The following is a 13,920-nucleotide window of genomic DNA, read 5'->3' on the forward strand; positions in this document are numbered from 1 at the left end:
GGGCTGCATATTTCGGGGGGGGGGGGGGTGATTCCGGGTGTTGGGGGAGACACCGGGAGTGTGGGTCTCTCCGCCCGGTGCGGACCCGGAGCAGTCGATGAGCGGAGCGGCCCCGACCCGCCCACCGATCGATCGATGGCTCGGCGGCCGGCGGTTACCAGGGAGACGGGCGGCGGCGGCGACGAGCTTCAGTCCCGGGCCTCCTCCGCGTCACATCAGCCCCGCCGCTCGATCCGTTACCCGCCGCCTCGAGGCGACCCGGAGCAGCGCGAGCTTCAGTCACCGGCCCCCGACCACAGCACCAGCCCCGGGCCTGTGACTGGGAGCAACCCCGGGCCGGTGCAGCCGCAATGGCGGAGCAGGACCCGGCCACGCTGGTGAGAGAGGGAGGGGGTAGATCTGTGTGTCAGTGTCAAGGCCTGTGGAGGGGGGTGAGGAGAGGGGGGTGTGTGACCAGGTAAAGTGAAGAGGGGATCTGCGTCCGGGCCAGGGTGAGGGGTCTGTCCCCGGGGGTGAGTAGAGCATGGCAGGATCTGTCTCGGGATAGTGGGGGGTTTTGGGGGATATGTCCCCAGGGGGAGTGGGAAGAATCTGTTCCGAGCCCTGATGTGAGCAAAGATATCTTTGGATGTGAGTGGGGGGTGGAAAGGGACTGTCCTTGTGGAGAATTAGTTTTTTGGGGGGGGGGGGAGGAGGAGGAGGGGTTCCCCATGGAGAATGGGGGTGGTGGGGTGTGGAGAAACTGTGTCTCAAGCCCCAAGGTGTGTGACGGTGAGCCAAAGGGCCTGTTTCCATGCTGTATCTTTCAATCAATCTTAATGTTGTGCTGCAACATGCTGTGGGTGGAATCATAGATTATAACAGCCTCTGACCTTCTATGAAGGTAGATTTGTTCAATCAAATGAAAGAAAAATGCTATCTGAAAAGGATGGGCTATGGAGGAATTGGTGGCTTGTGGAAGATTAGGTGAAGTTGAATTAATTACATTTATTTTACTATTTTGAATTTGCAGGCACTAATAAACTACTACTGCCAAAAAAATTACTTTAATCATATCCAGATTGCTGCAGATGTGGGTATGAAAAAATATGGCAATGATGCGGTGTTCCTATTCTTCCGTGCTTATGGGATACTTATGGAAGGTAATGTAATGTAGTGAAAATATCAAATACACTTTCATAACATTCACAGATTAAATAATAACGAGACAAATTATATAATTTCTAAATTGTCTCTATTTTGTGTATGTAGATCGCATTCAAGAAGCTATCCGTGAGCTTGAGGTTGTTAGGGAGAAGCAGGATGTATCACTCTGCACCACCATGGCTTTAATCTATGCTCATAAAAAATGTTCAGCTCCAGGTAAGCATATTTTCCAACCAATGCAGCCAAGGAGAAAAGTGGCACAGCTGGCAGAGCATAGGTGCAGCACAGGAACGGGCTCTGTGGCCCACAATGTTTCTGCCGAACATGATGCCTAGCTAAACTGATCTCATCTACTTGTACATGATCCATATCCCTCTATTCCCTGCACACTCGTGTGCCTATCTAAAAGCCTCTTAAACGCCACTTTAATATTGCCCGCCACCACCACCCCATGGCAAGGTGTTCCGCTCTGTGTAAAAAAAACTTGCGCCACACATCTCCATTAAACTTTTGCCCTCTCACCATAAAGTTATGTGTTGGACATTTCCACCCCGGGGAAAAAGGTTCTGACTGGCTACCCTATCTAATCCTCTCATAATTTTATATACTAACATTTTGCCTTGATAAAAGATCGTGACACCATTCAAGAACTGGATAACAAACTCAAAGAGAACCGGAAGACTGCAGGGCAGATGGCATTGTATTTTGCTAGTCTCTTTCTTTGGCATATTGGGCGTCACGACAAAGCTCGCGAATATGTTGACAGAATGATCAAGGTTTCGAGTGGATCACGAAAGGTCGGTATACTTACTATATATTCACTGTAGGTGTATTTTTTTCGATAATTCTTCAATTTAGATACAGGAATTATAATAAGGATTTTTCTTTTCATTGATAAAATATTATGACATGATCACACAGTAGCACGGTTAGTGCTGATGCCTCATGTTTTCAGGCATCAGGGTTTGATCCTGACCTCAGGTGCTTTCTGTGTGGAGTTTGCACATTCTCCCTGTGGATTTCTCTGGATGCTCTGGTTTCCAGCCACACACTACAGATGTGGCAGCATGTTAATTGGCAACTGTGAAATTACCTCTTATTATAGGTAAGTGACGAAAGAATCAAAGGGTAGTTGACAGACATGTATGGGAGAATAATTTGTAAACCACAGGAAAATGTGGGGAAGGGGGATGAAACCTGGAGGGTTATTCTGCAAGGACCAGCTAAGACGTAAGGGTGAGAATGAGGAGGACTCTTGGCAGCTGTCAAAGTTGCTGTACCCATGCAGGGGGCAGTTGTGTTGTAAGAGACGCTGACTGCAGTGGGCCACAATGATGAGCAAGCATCCAGCTCCAAGCTGAATCAGCACCCTGGACCATGCTGGAAGAAGCAGGGCAAGTGCTGGAGGAACTCAACGGTCAGGCAGCAACTGTGGAAGGAATGGACAGATGACGTTGTGAATCGGGACCATGCTTCAGACTGAGATGTTACAGGTCAGGATCAATCTGAAGAGCTCCTGTCCATTCCCTGCACAGATGCTGCCTGACCGGCTAAGTTCCTCCAGCACTGTATTTTGCTCATGATTCCAGCATCTGCAGTTCCTCGTGCCTCTGGAAGAAGCAGTGTTTCCCAGGCTTTATGGCAGCAAAAGATCTGACTCTTTGTAAACACAAGGAACTGCAGATGCTGGTTTACAGAAAAAGGCACAAAATGCTGGAGTAACTCAGTCGGTTAAGCAGCATCTCTGGAGGACATGGATAGATTGTGTTTTGGGTCGGTACCCTTCCTCAGACACTTTGAAATCTCTTCAAATCACCTATCCATGTTCTCCATAGATGCTGCTGGACCCACTGAGTTACTCGAGCACTGTGTCTTTTTTAAAATCTGACCCTTCGTGTTGTCAAGATTCTGACTTTCCCATAGCTGGGTGTTTCATGCATGGTATGACAAATCAAATTTCTACTCGTTATCCTTTTCACCCAGATTCCTTCTAAACTGTTATGGTTACAGGATGTTGCCTTGCATATTCCTCCATTTGGCCGTGTGATCATTATTATTCTATGTACCTTTTTTCCAGGGTCTAATCTTGAAAGGATGGATTGATCTAACCAGTGGGAGAGACGCAAATGCTAAAAAGGCCATAAAATACCTTGATGAAGGAATCCAGGATGGAAATGATATATTTGCCATGATGGGGAAAGTGAGTTTAAAAACTGGGGTTAAGAAATACTATAGAAATAAAATAATGAAATTAGAGTTGTGGAGTCATACAGCATGAATACAGGCCCTTAGGACCAACTCGCCCATACCGACCAGGATGCGCCATCTAAGCCAGTCCTATTTGCCTGCGATAGAGACAAAATGCTGGAATAATGCCGGGTCAGGCAGCATCTCTGAAGAAGATGGATAGGTGATGTTTTGAGTTGGGACTCTTCCCCCGACCTGAAATGTCACCTATTCATGTTCTCTAGAGGTGCTGCCTGACCCGCTGAGTTACTCCAGCATTTTATGCCTACCTTTCGTATAAACCAGCATCTGCAATTCCTTTTTATTACATCCTAATTGCCTGTATTTGGCCTATGCTTCTAAACCTTTTCTATCCATGTACCTGTCTAAATATCTGTTAAATGTTGTTATTGTACCTGCTTAATTATCTCCTCTCGCGGCCTGTTCCGTATACCCACCACCCTCAGGTTTCTATTAAATCTTTCCCCTTGCACCTCAAATCTATGTCCTCTGCAGCACAGGAACGTTCGGCTCACAATGTCTGTGCCAAGCATTATGCCAACTTATCTGCCTGCGCATAATCCATATCCCTCCATTCCTTGCATATGCTTATATAAAAATCTCTTAAACAGCACTCTTATCTGCCTCCACTACCACCCTTAATAGCATGTAACAGGCACGCGCCACTGTGTAAAGTTTTCTCCGATACATCTCCTTTGAACTTTGCCCCTCCTATCTAGTAATGTTGCCACTTTGAGGGAATTATGGACTTCATATGCAAGCCCATTCCTCCATATCCCACCATTCCCTGTACAACCATGTGCCTATCCAAAAGTTTCTTAAATGTGATTATCATATCTGCCTCCACCACTACCCCTGGCAGCATGTTCCAGGCACATTTTCTATCCAACGATTTCACCATCCTGTTTACCTCTTCCTGAAGTCCACTGCTATCGTTACAGTTCACTAGGATTCAAAGTCATGTGCATATGTGGAAATTGTATGCTATACCCCACATCAAAATCATTAATATGTTAAGAGAACAATGCTAATATCAGCCCCCAGTGAACTCCACCACAAATTTCCCTTGATTCAAGAAATATACCAATTTGTACAAATTTGGATCTAGGAGTGCAGGTGCATGGTTCCTTGAAGATCGAGTCACACATAGATAAGGTGGTCAAAAAGGCTTTTGGCACATCATCAGTCAGAGTATCACGTATAGATGTTGGGAGGTCATGTTGCAGTTGTATAAGACATTTGTGAGACCGCATTTAAAGTATTGTGTTCGGTTCTGGGCACCATATTATAGGAAAGATGTTGTCAAGCTGGAAATGGTACAGAGAAGACTTACGAGGATGTTGTCAGGACTTGAAGGTCTGAGCTAAAGGGAGAGGTTAAGTAGGCTAGGACTGTATTCCTTGGAGCGCAGGAGGATGAGGGGTGATCTTATAGAGGTGTATAAAATCTTGAGAGAAGTAAATCGGGTAGAGGCACGGTCTCTTACCCAGTGTTGGTGAATCGAGGACCAGAGGATATAGGTTTAAGATGAAGGGGAAAATTTTAATACGAATCTGAGGGGTAACTTTTTCACATAAAGGGTGGTGGGTGTGTGGAACAAGCTGCCAGAGGAGGTAGTCGAGGTAGAGACTATCCCAACGTTTAAAAAAACAGTTAGACAAGTACATGGATAGGACAGGTTTGGAGGGATATGGACCAAACACAGGCAGGTGGGACTAGTGTAGGTGGGACATGTTGGCCGGTGTGGGCAAGTTGGGCCTCAGGGCCTGTTTCCACACTGTATCACTCTATGACTCTATAATGAAGTTCTGTTACTTTGGCAAGTTTGTATCCGTACTGTTACAGTTCCTTTTATTCCATGGCCTTTAGACTTGATGACAAACTAATTGGGTGCACCTTTACAAATGCCTTTTGATATATCATTTGTTGCAGCATCTCTTTCCAAACTTCATCCAAAAAACACCTCTGTCAGAATCTTTAGATGTTTGGAAAATTATGATCGGGGTGCCTCCAATTTCCTCCCTTCCCTCAGCAACCTTTTACATATCTCATTGATCAAGTAGCTAACCGTGTCAATATCTCAGCTTGAATAAATCATAACCCAAAAAAAGTAGCCCATTAATTTAATCAGAATGCATTTCACATTGCTTTTGACAGTATGTTCACAGTAAAAGATAACGAAACAGTTACATGTGGAAACAAGGAACTGCAGACACAAAGTGCTGGAATAACTCATGGATCAGGGGTGGTCCTGACCTGAAACATTCCCGATCCATGTTCTCTAGAGAAGTAAAGGAACAGTTAACATGAGTTCCTCAAATCAAATTACACAAACAATCTCATTACATTAGGTTATTCAATTTTCCCTCAACGAAAACCCAACAAAAGAAATCGTTTCCTTTGAAATGTCTTTTTTTCCCTCCTTTGTATGCCTTCTTGGTCTCTTTCCCTGTCACAATTCCTTCCTGGAATCGTGATTTTTATTGTTCAGTGCATTCAAACAAACTTGCATTCTTTGGGCTATAACGCTCTTTTAGTGCCTATTATCAACAGACACTTAATTTAATGGAACTAAAGTTGGCTGTGCACCTCCATTTTTGTAACCTGTTTGGGCTCAGTCAATACCAAGTGCACCAACACAATTGACGAGGAAGATGCAACAAAAAGTAGACCACATTATTACATAAAAATCATTTCCTGTTCTGGGAGTCGATCGATTTCTAATCATCTAAATAATGTAGAATAAGTTGCTGCCACTTTGGATTAGTGGTTGAAAATTTTTCTGTGCACTGGGTTTATTCATATTGTAAAGTTGTTATGAAACGACGATTGTCATCATTAAGGGAAGGCACAGTGATGTAGCTGGTAGAGCTGTTATCTCACAGCTCCAGAGACCCGGGTTCAATCCTGACCTTGGGTGCTTTCTATGTGGAGTTGGGTTTTCTCCGGGTGCTCCGGTTTCCTCCCATAAACCAAAGACGTGCGGATTTGTAGGTTAATTGGCCTCCGTATATTACCCCGAGTGTGCAGAGAGTGCTGAGAATGTGGGATTATATAGAACTGGTGTGAACGAGTGATTGAAGGTCGGTGTGGACTCAGTAGGCAGAAGGTCTTGTTTCCATGCTGTATCTCTAAACTAAGTTCATGATAATATTCAGCTATTTTCTAAGATTTGACTTGGTGACTAAAACTATCCACCCTAAAAGTATGAAGCAGTTAAGGCATGGAGTTATTCCATTTGCTTACTTGTGACTTCAGAATATTATTTCTTGTCAATAGGCACAGTACTTTGAGATGCGACAGAACTTCTCAGGGGCTTTGGAAATGGTAAACCAAATAATAGTTCATTTTCCTGGCTTCCTGCCTGCTTTTGTAAAGAAGATAGAGCTACAACTAGCCTTGCAGGATTGGGAACAGACAATTGAGACAGTCCACAGGTAAAGATGTTCAATTAACATAACAGCATTTCTGTTAAATGTTAGTTTCAAGCAACTACAGATGCTGGAATCTTGAACAAAAAACAAAGTGCTGTAGTATCTCAGTGTTCAGGCAGCGTCTGTGCACAAAATGAGCACTAAGTGCTGTAGTGTGAAGAAGGATCCTGTTAAAGAAAACTGTTGTGTTTTAAAGTTTTCTTTAACGGTCCTGACCCAACGGGTCACCTGTCCATTCCCTCCACAGATGGGTAGGAAGGAACTGCAGATGCTGGTTTAAACCGAAGATAGACACAAAAAGCTGGAGTAACTCAGAGGGACAGGCAGCATCTCTGGAGAGAAGGAATGGGTGATGTTTCGGGTTGAAACCCAGTTTGAAGAAGGGTCTCGACCCGAAACATCACCCATTCCTTCTCTCCAGAGATGCTGCTTGTCCCGCTGAGTTGCTCCAGCTATTTTTGTCAACCCTCCACAGATGTGCCTTCCCCGCTGAGTTCCTCCAGCATTTTGTGCTTTGTTCTGTTAAACTTTATCTGTGCATGACTATGGTTGCAGTTATAATAGACCAGAAAGTAGCCTGTGTATAACCAACGGAGAATCTCAGACTGTCATTTCCAGGTCAGAATACGTGCAATATGATAATAAGTTCTTTGCATGCATCTAGTGCAGCCTAGAGTCCTGGAGTGATACAGCGTGGAAACAGACCTTTCGGCCCAATTTTCCCACACCAGCCAACATGTCCCAGCTACACTAGTCCCATCTGCCTGCGTTTGGCCCACATCCCTCTAAATGTAATGTGGATAAATGTGAGGTTATCCACTTTGGTGACAAGAATAGGAAAGTAGATTATTATCTGAATGGTGTCAGATTACGAATAGGAGAGGTGCAACGAGACCTGGATGTTCTTGTACATCAGTCACTGAAAGTTAGCATGCAGGTACAGCAGGCAGTGAAGAAAGCTAATGTTGGCCGTTGCGAGAGGATTTGAGTTTAGGAGCAAAGATATCCTGCAGTTGTACAGGGCCCGGGTGAGACCACACCTGGAGTATTGTGTGCAATTTTGGTCTCCTAATTTGAGGAAGGATGTTCTTGCTATTGAGGGAGTACAGTGTTAGGTTCACCGGGTTAATTCCTGGGATGGCGGAACTGACATGATGAAAGATTGAGTCGACTGGACTCGTATTTGCTGGAATTTAGAAGGATGAGAGGGGATCCTGTAGAAAAATATAAAATTCTTAAAGGATTGGACAGGCTAGCTGCAGCAAAAATATCCCCGATATTGGGGGACTCCAGAACCAGGAGTCACAGTTTAAGAATAAGGGTCAGACCATTTAGGACTGAGATGAGGAAAAACTTTTTCAACCAGAGAGTTGTGAATCTGTGGAATTCTCTGCCACAGAAGGCAGTGGACGCCAATTCGTGAATACTGGATGTTTTCAAGAGAGAGTTAGATTTAGCTCTTTGGGCTAAAGGAATCAAGGGATATGGGGAAAAAGCAGGAATGGGGTACTGATTTTTGGTTGATCAACCATGATGATATTGAATGGTGGTGCAGGCTCAAAGGGCCGAATGGCCTACTCCTGCACCTATTTTCTATGTTTCTATGTTTAAACTTGTCCTATCTATGTACCTGTCTAATTGTTTCCTAAATGTTGCAATAGTCCCTGCCTCAACTACCTCCTCTGGCAGGTCGTTCCATACACCCACCATCCTTTAATAATAATAATAATAATAATGGATGGGATTTATATAGCGCCTTTCTAATACTCAAGGCGCTTTACATCGCATTATTCATTCACTCCTCAGTCACACTCGGTGGTGGTAAGCTACTTCTGCAGCCACAGCTGCCCTGGGGCAGACTGACGGAAGCGTGGCAGCCAATCTGTGCCTACGGCCCCTCCGACCACCACCAATCACTCACACACATTCACACACATTCACACACAGGCAAAGGTGGGTGAAGTGTCTTGCCCAAGGACACAACGACAGTATGCACTCCAAGCGGGATTCGAACCGGCTACCTTCCGGTTGCCAGCCGAACACTTAGCCCATTGTGCCATCTGTCGACCTTTGTGTGGAAAAAGTCACCGCTCAGATGCCTATTCAGCTTCTTAAACATTAAATGACAAGGAAATTACATTTCAGTGCTTTCCAAAACAATCGGATGAAATCCCTCCAGTTAATGTGATAATCAGGCTGAATGAAGAGCACTCAGTGTAATGACTTTTTGATAGAATGTAATGAAAGAGAGATGATTAGAACGAAGTACAACTTTTAACGTGCTTATTCTTGAACAAATTCGGCCGGACCAGTTCTACAACAAAACATAGATAAAACCTTTTTCTTTTCTTGTCCCCGCCCCCGATCAGCCTGAAGAAGGGTTTCGGCCCAAAACGTTGCCTATTTCCTTCGCTCCATAGATGCTGCTGCACCCGCTGAGTTTCTCCAGCTTTTTTGTGTACCATAGATAAAACCACTTTGTGTTATTTATGCCACATGCCATTAAAAAAAATGGTTGAGTGTTCATATCAAGTACAGGTCCTCCACCGATTTTCTGGCACCCTTAGTTCCATAGCCTTGCCGAATGATCCGTTTTGCCAGACCAACAGAGGTCGCGGTCTTGGGAGAGGGGTCGGGGGGGGGGGGGGAAATTCGACCCGCTGATCGGCCATGGAAGTCCCGATGAGGTAGAGATCGGCCGACTCACCCGGCCTAGGCGCCACATTTTCGAGGGGACTTCTGGGGGATTTCAAGAGCGCTCATGTAATTTTGTCCAGATTATAAAAGGTGTTGGATTATCAGTTGTTGAAAAATCAATGGTGGACCTGTAATGAAGAGGTGTGGTGGCGAATAGAAAAATATGAGGATTTATAAGGAAATGGCACACTCATATAATTGAACAGATGCAACTGGGATTTATAAAAGTGAAATCATGTTTGACAAATCTTTGACTGCTTTGTGGTGGCAAGTAGCAGGATAGATAGGGAGGAAGTAATATTTGGACTTTCAGAACACTTTTCATAAAGTGCCAAGCAAGATAATCTATCTAAACATAACTAAAACTATGATCTGGTTATCTTCCGGTTTGACGGTCCTTTTATTTGCGCAAAAATGGTTCGCGACAGCACTACGATTTTTCTCCAGTTCACTCACCGATCACCTGTACTGCGAGTGTACCAAGTTTCGTTCCGATCGGTTGAATGCCATAAAAGTTAGCGAGGATTAAAAATGTTAAAATCCGCGTGGCTCTCCCCCATGGCTCTTCCCCATCTTTTCTCCGAGCTTACTCTCCCCCTCATCCCCCCCCCCCCCATCTCGCCCACACAACCACTCCCCGCCCACACACACACCCCCCTGCCCACACACAATAACCCCTCCCCGCCCCCCCAACCCTCCCCGCCCCCACAACACCCGCCCCCACAACCTACAGCCTACTCCTGCTTTGCTTCTTGTTTTGGTGATTCCCTGACTAAGCAAGTCCAGTCTATTTATGGCACTGGTCCTGTGTTAAGATAGCAGGAAAGAGACTGCCTGGATGTTTGATGCCTGATATTCTGATGTGGAGAAAGAGTGAAGGTTGTTTTATTGTCATCTGTCCATAAATGGAACAATGAAATTCTTACTTGTAGGAGCACAGAAGATATGTATACATAGTACTCTGTAAACACCATAATAAATAACAATGAAAAAAGTTCAGTAATATATATAAACTATAAAACAAACAAACAATAATAGTACAGGAGAAGGAAGTAAAAAGTGAAGGAAGATCTCACCTAGGGTCTCAACAAGCTATGTTCTCATACTCACCTGAGGCCAGAGTTGTTCAGCTTCCTGTCTGCTCATCGCCAGGATTCAGGCAGATAGAAAATAAAGTGAGATTAGGGTATTGATGGTACAACATTGTTTGTGTGAGAATGGTACTTAGAAGCCTAATAAAAGTGAAACTAGTTGGAGTCTATGTTTAAAAATTCTCCAGTGTTTGGAATTTTAGCTAAAACAAATGAATATGTTTATGGTTGTAAGAGCACACTCATAGTAGGTTCCCCTTGCTTCTTCAGAAACGGTTTGCCAATGGCTTCTCCTTTATAGCAGGAGCAGGAGTAGAATCCTTTGCTGGGGATTTTGTGGTACCCATAAGTTTAGAGAACAAAAATATAAATAAAATTAATTGAATTGTAAAATGCAAATGGGAAAGATGCAGGAAATGTTGAACTCCATCTTCATTAAAACTGATGTGTTGTAAATGTGATTGCTTATGCATATAGGCTTTCCAAAATAGGCTGCTTTCACTCCGATGAACTGTAAATGTAATATCTCTATGTGCAATTTATCGTGAAATATTTCTCAAAAATTTGGTGAAATTAGGATTAAGATTCAATTTATTTAATTGTAATTTAAAATGTATTTTGAAATCTATTGCAGAGTGTTGGAGAAGGAGAGTAATAATTTTGAAGCACTAAAGATGTTGGCTGTCCATTTATTGTGCAGAGAGGGAAATATTAAAGAGGTAAGAAAGTTACAATAATTAATCATACCTACACTGATCATCTCATCACTTGCTACTAGTACAAATTGCTGTGTTTTTATTAAGTCTATTCACATTTCTCATTCGTAGCAAAATTCAAAATAGCGTTCCCGGCCTATTTCAGCAAAGCATACATTAATGTTTTAAACCCAGTTTTTGCAGTATAAAATATGTATGTTTGTTGGAAATATTTTTCTCCCACTAGATAAGAATGTTGGTCTTAAAGTTTGTGAATTGAATACATTATTGTGGAGATACCCAACATGCATCTCGTGCCAAGTTTGAAAATCTGCATAAATTCCAAAGTAATCATCATCATCGTTGAAAACATTAGCGACGCAGTGGTGCTGGTTTCCGACGGGCACGGTGACGGACGCACCACACATCTCTGTCCTCCATGCAGCTGGCAAGCTCCTCTTTTGTCTTCCATGCGTCTTCCATCAACGTCTTCAGCATCATCTTGTTTGGGGTCCCGGGCACCTCTTCCATGGGTCGGTTCCCACAGCACAGCCTTGTTTGCTGGCATTTCTCGACCTGATCTTCTCGGTCAGAGGTGGATTCTCCCCATAGAGCAGGGCATTGGTGATGTGGTCCCTCCAACTGACATTTTGAACTTTTCTGAGCATTCGGGTGTAGGTAACATCGAGAGACTTAGACAGTGCTCGAGTGAGATTCCATGCCTTACACCCGTACAATAATATGATCTCTACAGTTGCATGGAACAATCTCAGCTTGCGACCCTTAGACATCCGAGACGTCCAGATTTTCCATGTTATTGAAGACTTTCCATGTGAGCGCTTATCGGACCTTGATGTAATTCTCCGAGCTCTGCATCCTCGCTCCCAGGTACTTGGTCCTTCACTCTCTTGAGAGATGCACCGCCACTGGTCTTGAGAGGCTCATGGCCACCAGGTGGAGACCCACTTTCTTGCACTCCATCTCGACCCTGCCGAGCAGCTCCTTTGCCCCCCTAATCTGGTCTGACAGCAGGACGATGTCATCAGTGAAGTCGTGGTCTGACAAGGTGACTGGCCCGATTCTTCTCGAACGCCTTGGGGTGATTCCAAAGTAAGAATCCATAATATCAATTGTTCGAAGGCCCTCACACCGGGTGGCACCGTCAGCAAAAGAAGCCTCGCCTACGGTCTGTCTGTCTTTTCGTCTTTTTTGTTATTTTTAGTGTGTTTTAAAAAGTATGTGTTAATATTCTTTGGTTTGTTTTATGTGGGAGGGGTCGGGGTCAGGGAAAACCTTTTTCTCAATCTCTTACCTTGCTGGAGATGCGATTTTTTTTTTTTGCGGATCATGTCTCCGGTCACTCTGCGGCCTAACACCATGGAGATGGAGACTGACTTTGAGCCCCACCGCAAGGCTGTGGACTTGCCATTGAGGAGCTCGCAGTCTCTGGTAGAGGCTGATGACGGGTGGCTCCAAAGTCGCAGGAGGTTTGACTAGTCTCGACCCGAGGTCCGATCGCCCGGTGCGGGGGAGCTGAGATCCTCCCGATGCAGGAGCTTGATCACCCCGATGAGGAGGACCAGACCGCCTGCTACGGGAGTCAAGATCGTCTTGTCAACGGAAGACTCGACCGCGGGAGGACAAAGAAGGTCTTACAGCGCCAGTGACACACGCTCGATCCTGACATCGGTTGCTGTCTGTGTGGAGTTTGCACATTCTCTCTGTGACTGCGTGGGTTTCCGAGTGCTTTGGTTTCATAGAAACATAGAAAATAGGTGCTGAAGGAGGCCATTCGGCCCTTTGAGCAAGCACTGCGCACATCCCAAAGACATGTGGGTTTGTAGGTTAATTTGCCTCTGTAAATTGCCCCTAGTGCCTAGTGTGTAGGGAATGGATGAGAAAGTGGGATAACAGAACTGGTGTGAACGGGTGCGATCGATGGTCGGCGTGGTCTCAGTGGTCCGAAAGGCCCGTTTCCATGCTGTATCTCTAAACTAAACCAAACATTGTCAATTTTTTTATGGCGCTTGAGGCGAACGTTAAATTTCAAGTATAATAGTGTGTAAGCACAGATTTTCCCAGGTGTTGCAATTCAGAAGTCTGTGAATAAAAATTCATAATTGTTATGATCTTTTTCAGGCTGGCAATAGACTTGGTGATATAATCAGTGTACTGGATCGCCTTGAACCTCACAATCCTTATGTTTTCTTCAACGTGGCGTTGGTTTTCAGCAGAATGGTAAGCATATTAATATATTTGTTTTGAGATTTCTTTCCCCAATTGTTTTAATTTTTGAGCGAATAGATGAGCTTTAAAAAGCCCAGGGAATGACAGAAACACTTAAAAGTTACTTTGGAAATTGACATGCAGCAAAAAAAAAGTTGTCCTGAATTTAAACAGTGCAGGTCCACCACTGATTTTCTGGCAACTAGTGTCCGGCACCTCCTTTAATCCGGGCAAAATTACAAGAATGCACTTGCAATTCCTCTGGAATTCCCTCATAATTATGGCGCCTAGGCCAGGTGAGGCGGATGATCTCAACCTCATCGGGACCTCTGCACCGATCGGCGGTGGAATTTGTCCCCTGTTGCCGGGGTTCTGGATTTCCGG

General features: G+C 44.5%; 1 protein-coding gene across 2 annotated transcripts in view; it reads left to right on the plus strand.

The window, feature by feature from the left end:
- The first annotated feature begins 95 nt into the window (after window positions 1–95).
- Window positions 96–13,920, plus strand: part of ttc21b (tetratricopeptide repeat domain 21B) — a 58,820-nt gene continuing 44,995 nt past the window's right edge. Inside the window, exons 1-8 of one of the 2 annotated variants that reach the window (XM_033024175.1) lie at window positions 96–377; window positions 1,013–1,142; window positions 1,252–1,362; window positions 1,777–1,943; window positions 3,224–3,346; window positions 6,673–6,830; window positions 11,250–11,334; window positions 13,450–13,548. In XM_033024175.1, the coding sequence (XP_032880066.1) occupies window positions 351–377; window positions 1,013–1,142; window positions 1,252–1,362; window positions 1,777–1,943; window positions 3,224–3,346; window positions 6,673–6,830; window positions 11,250–11,334; window positions 13,450–13,548 (900 nt within the window). In that variant the 5' untranslated portion in view covers window positions 96–350. Of the gene's footprint in view, window positions 378–1,012; window positions 1,143–1,251; window positions 1,363–1,776; window positions 1,944–3,223; window positions 3,347–6,672; window positions 6,831–11,249; window positions 11,335–13,449; window positions 13,549–13,920 lie in introns of those variants that run through there. The other variant, XM_033024176.1, reaches the window with a different exon arrangement.

The sequence above is a fragment of the Amblyraja radiata genome, chromosome 7 (assembly GCF_010909765.2).
Source record: "Amblyraja radiata isolate CabotCenter1 chromosome 7, sAmbRad1.1.pri, whole genome shotgun sequence".
NCBI lineage: Eukaryota > Metazoa > Chordata > Chondrichthyes > Rajiformes > Rajidae > Amblyraja > Amblyraja radiata.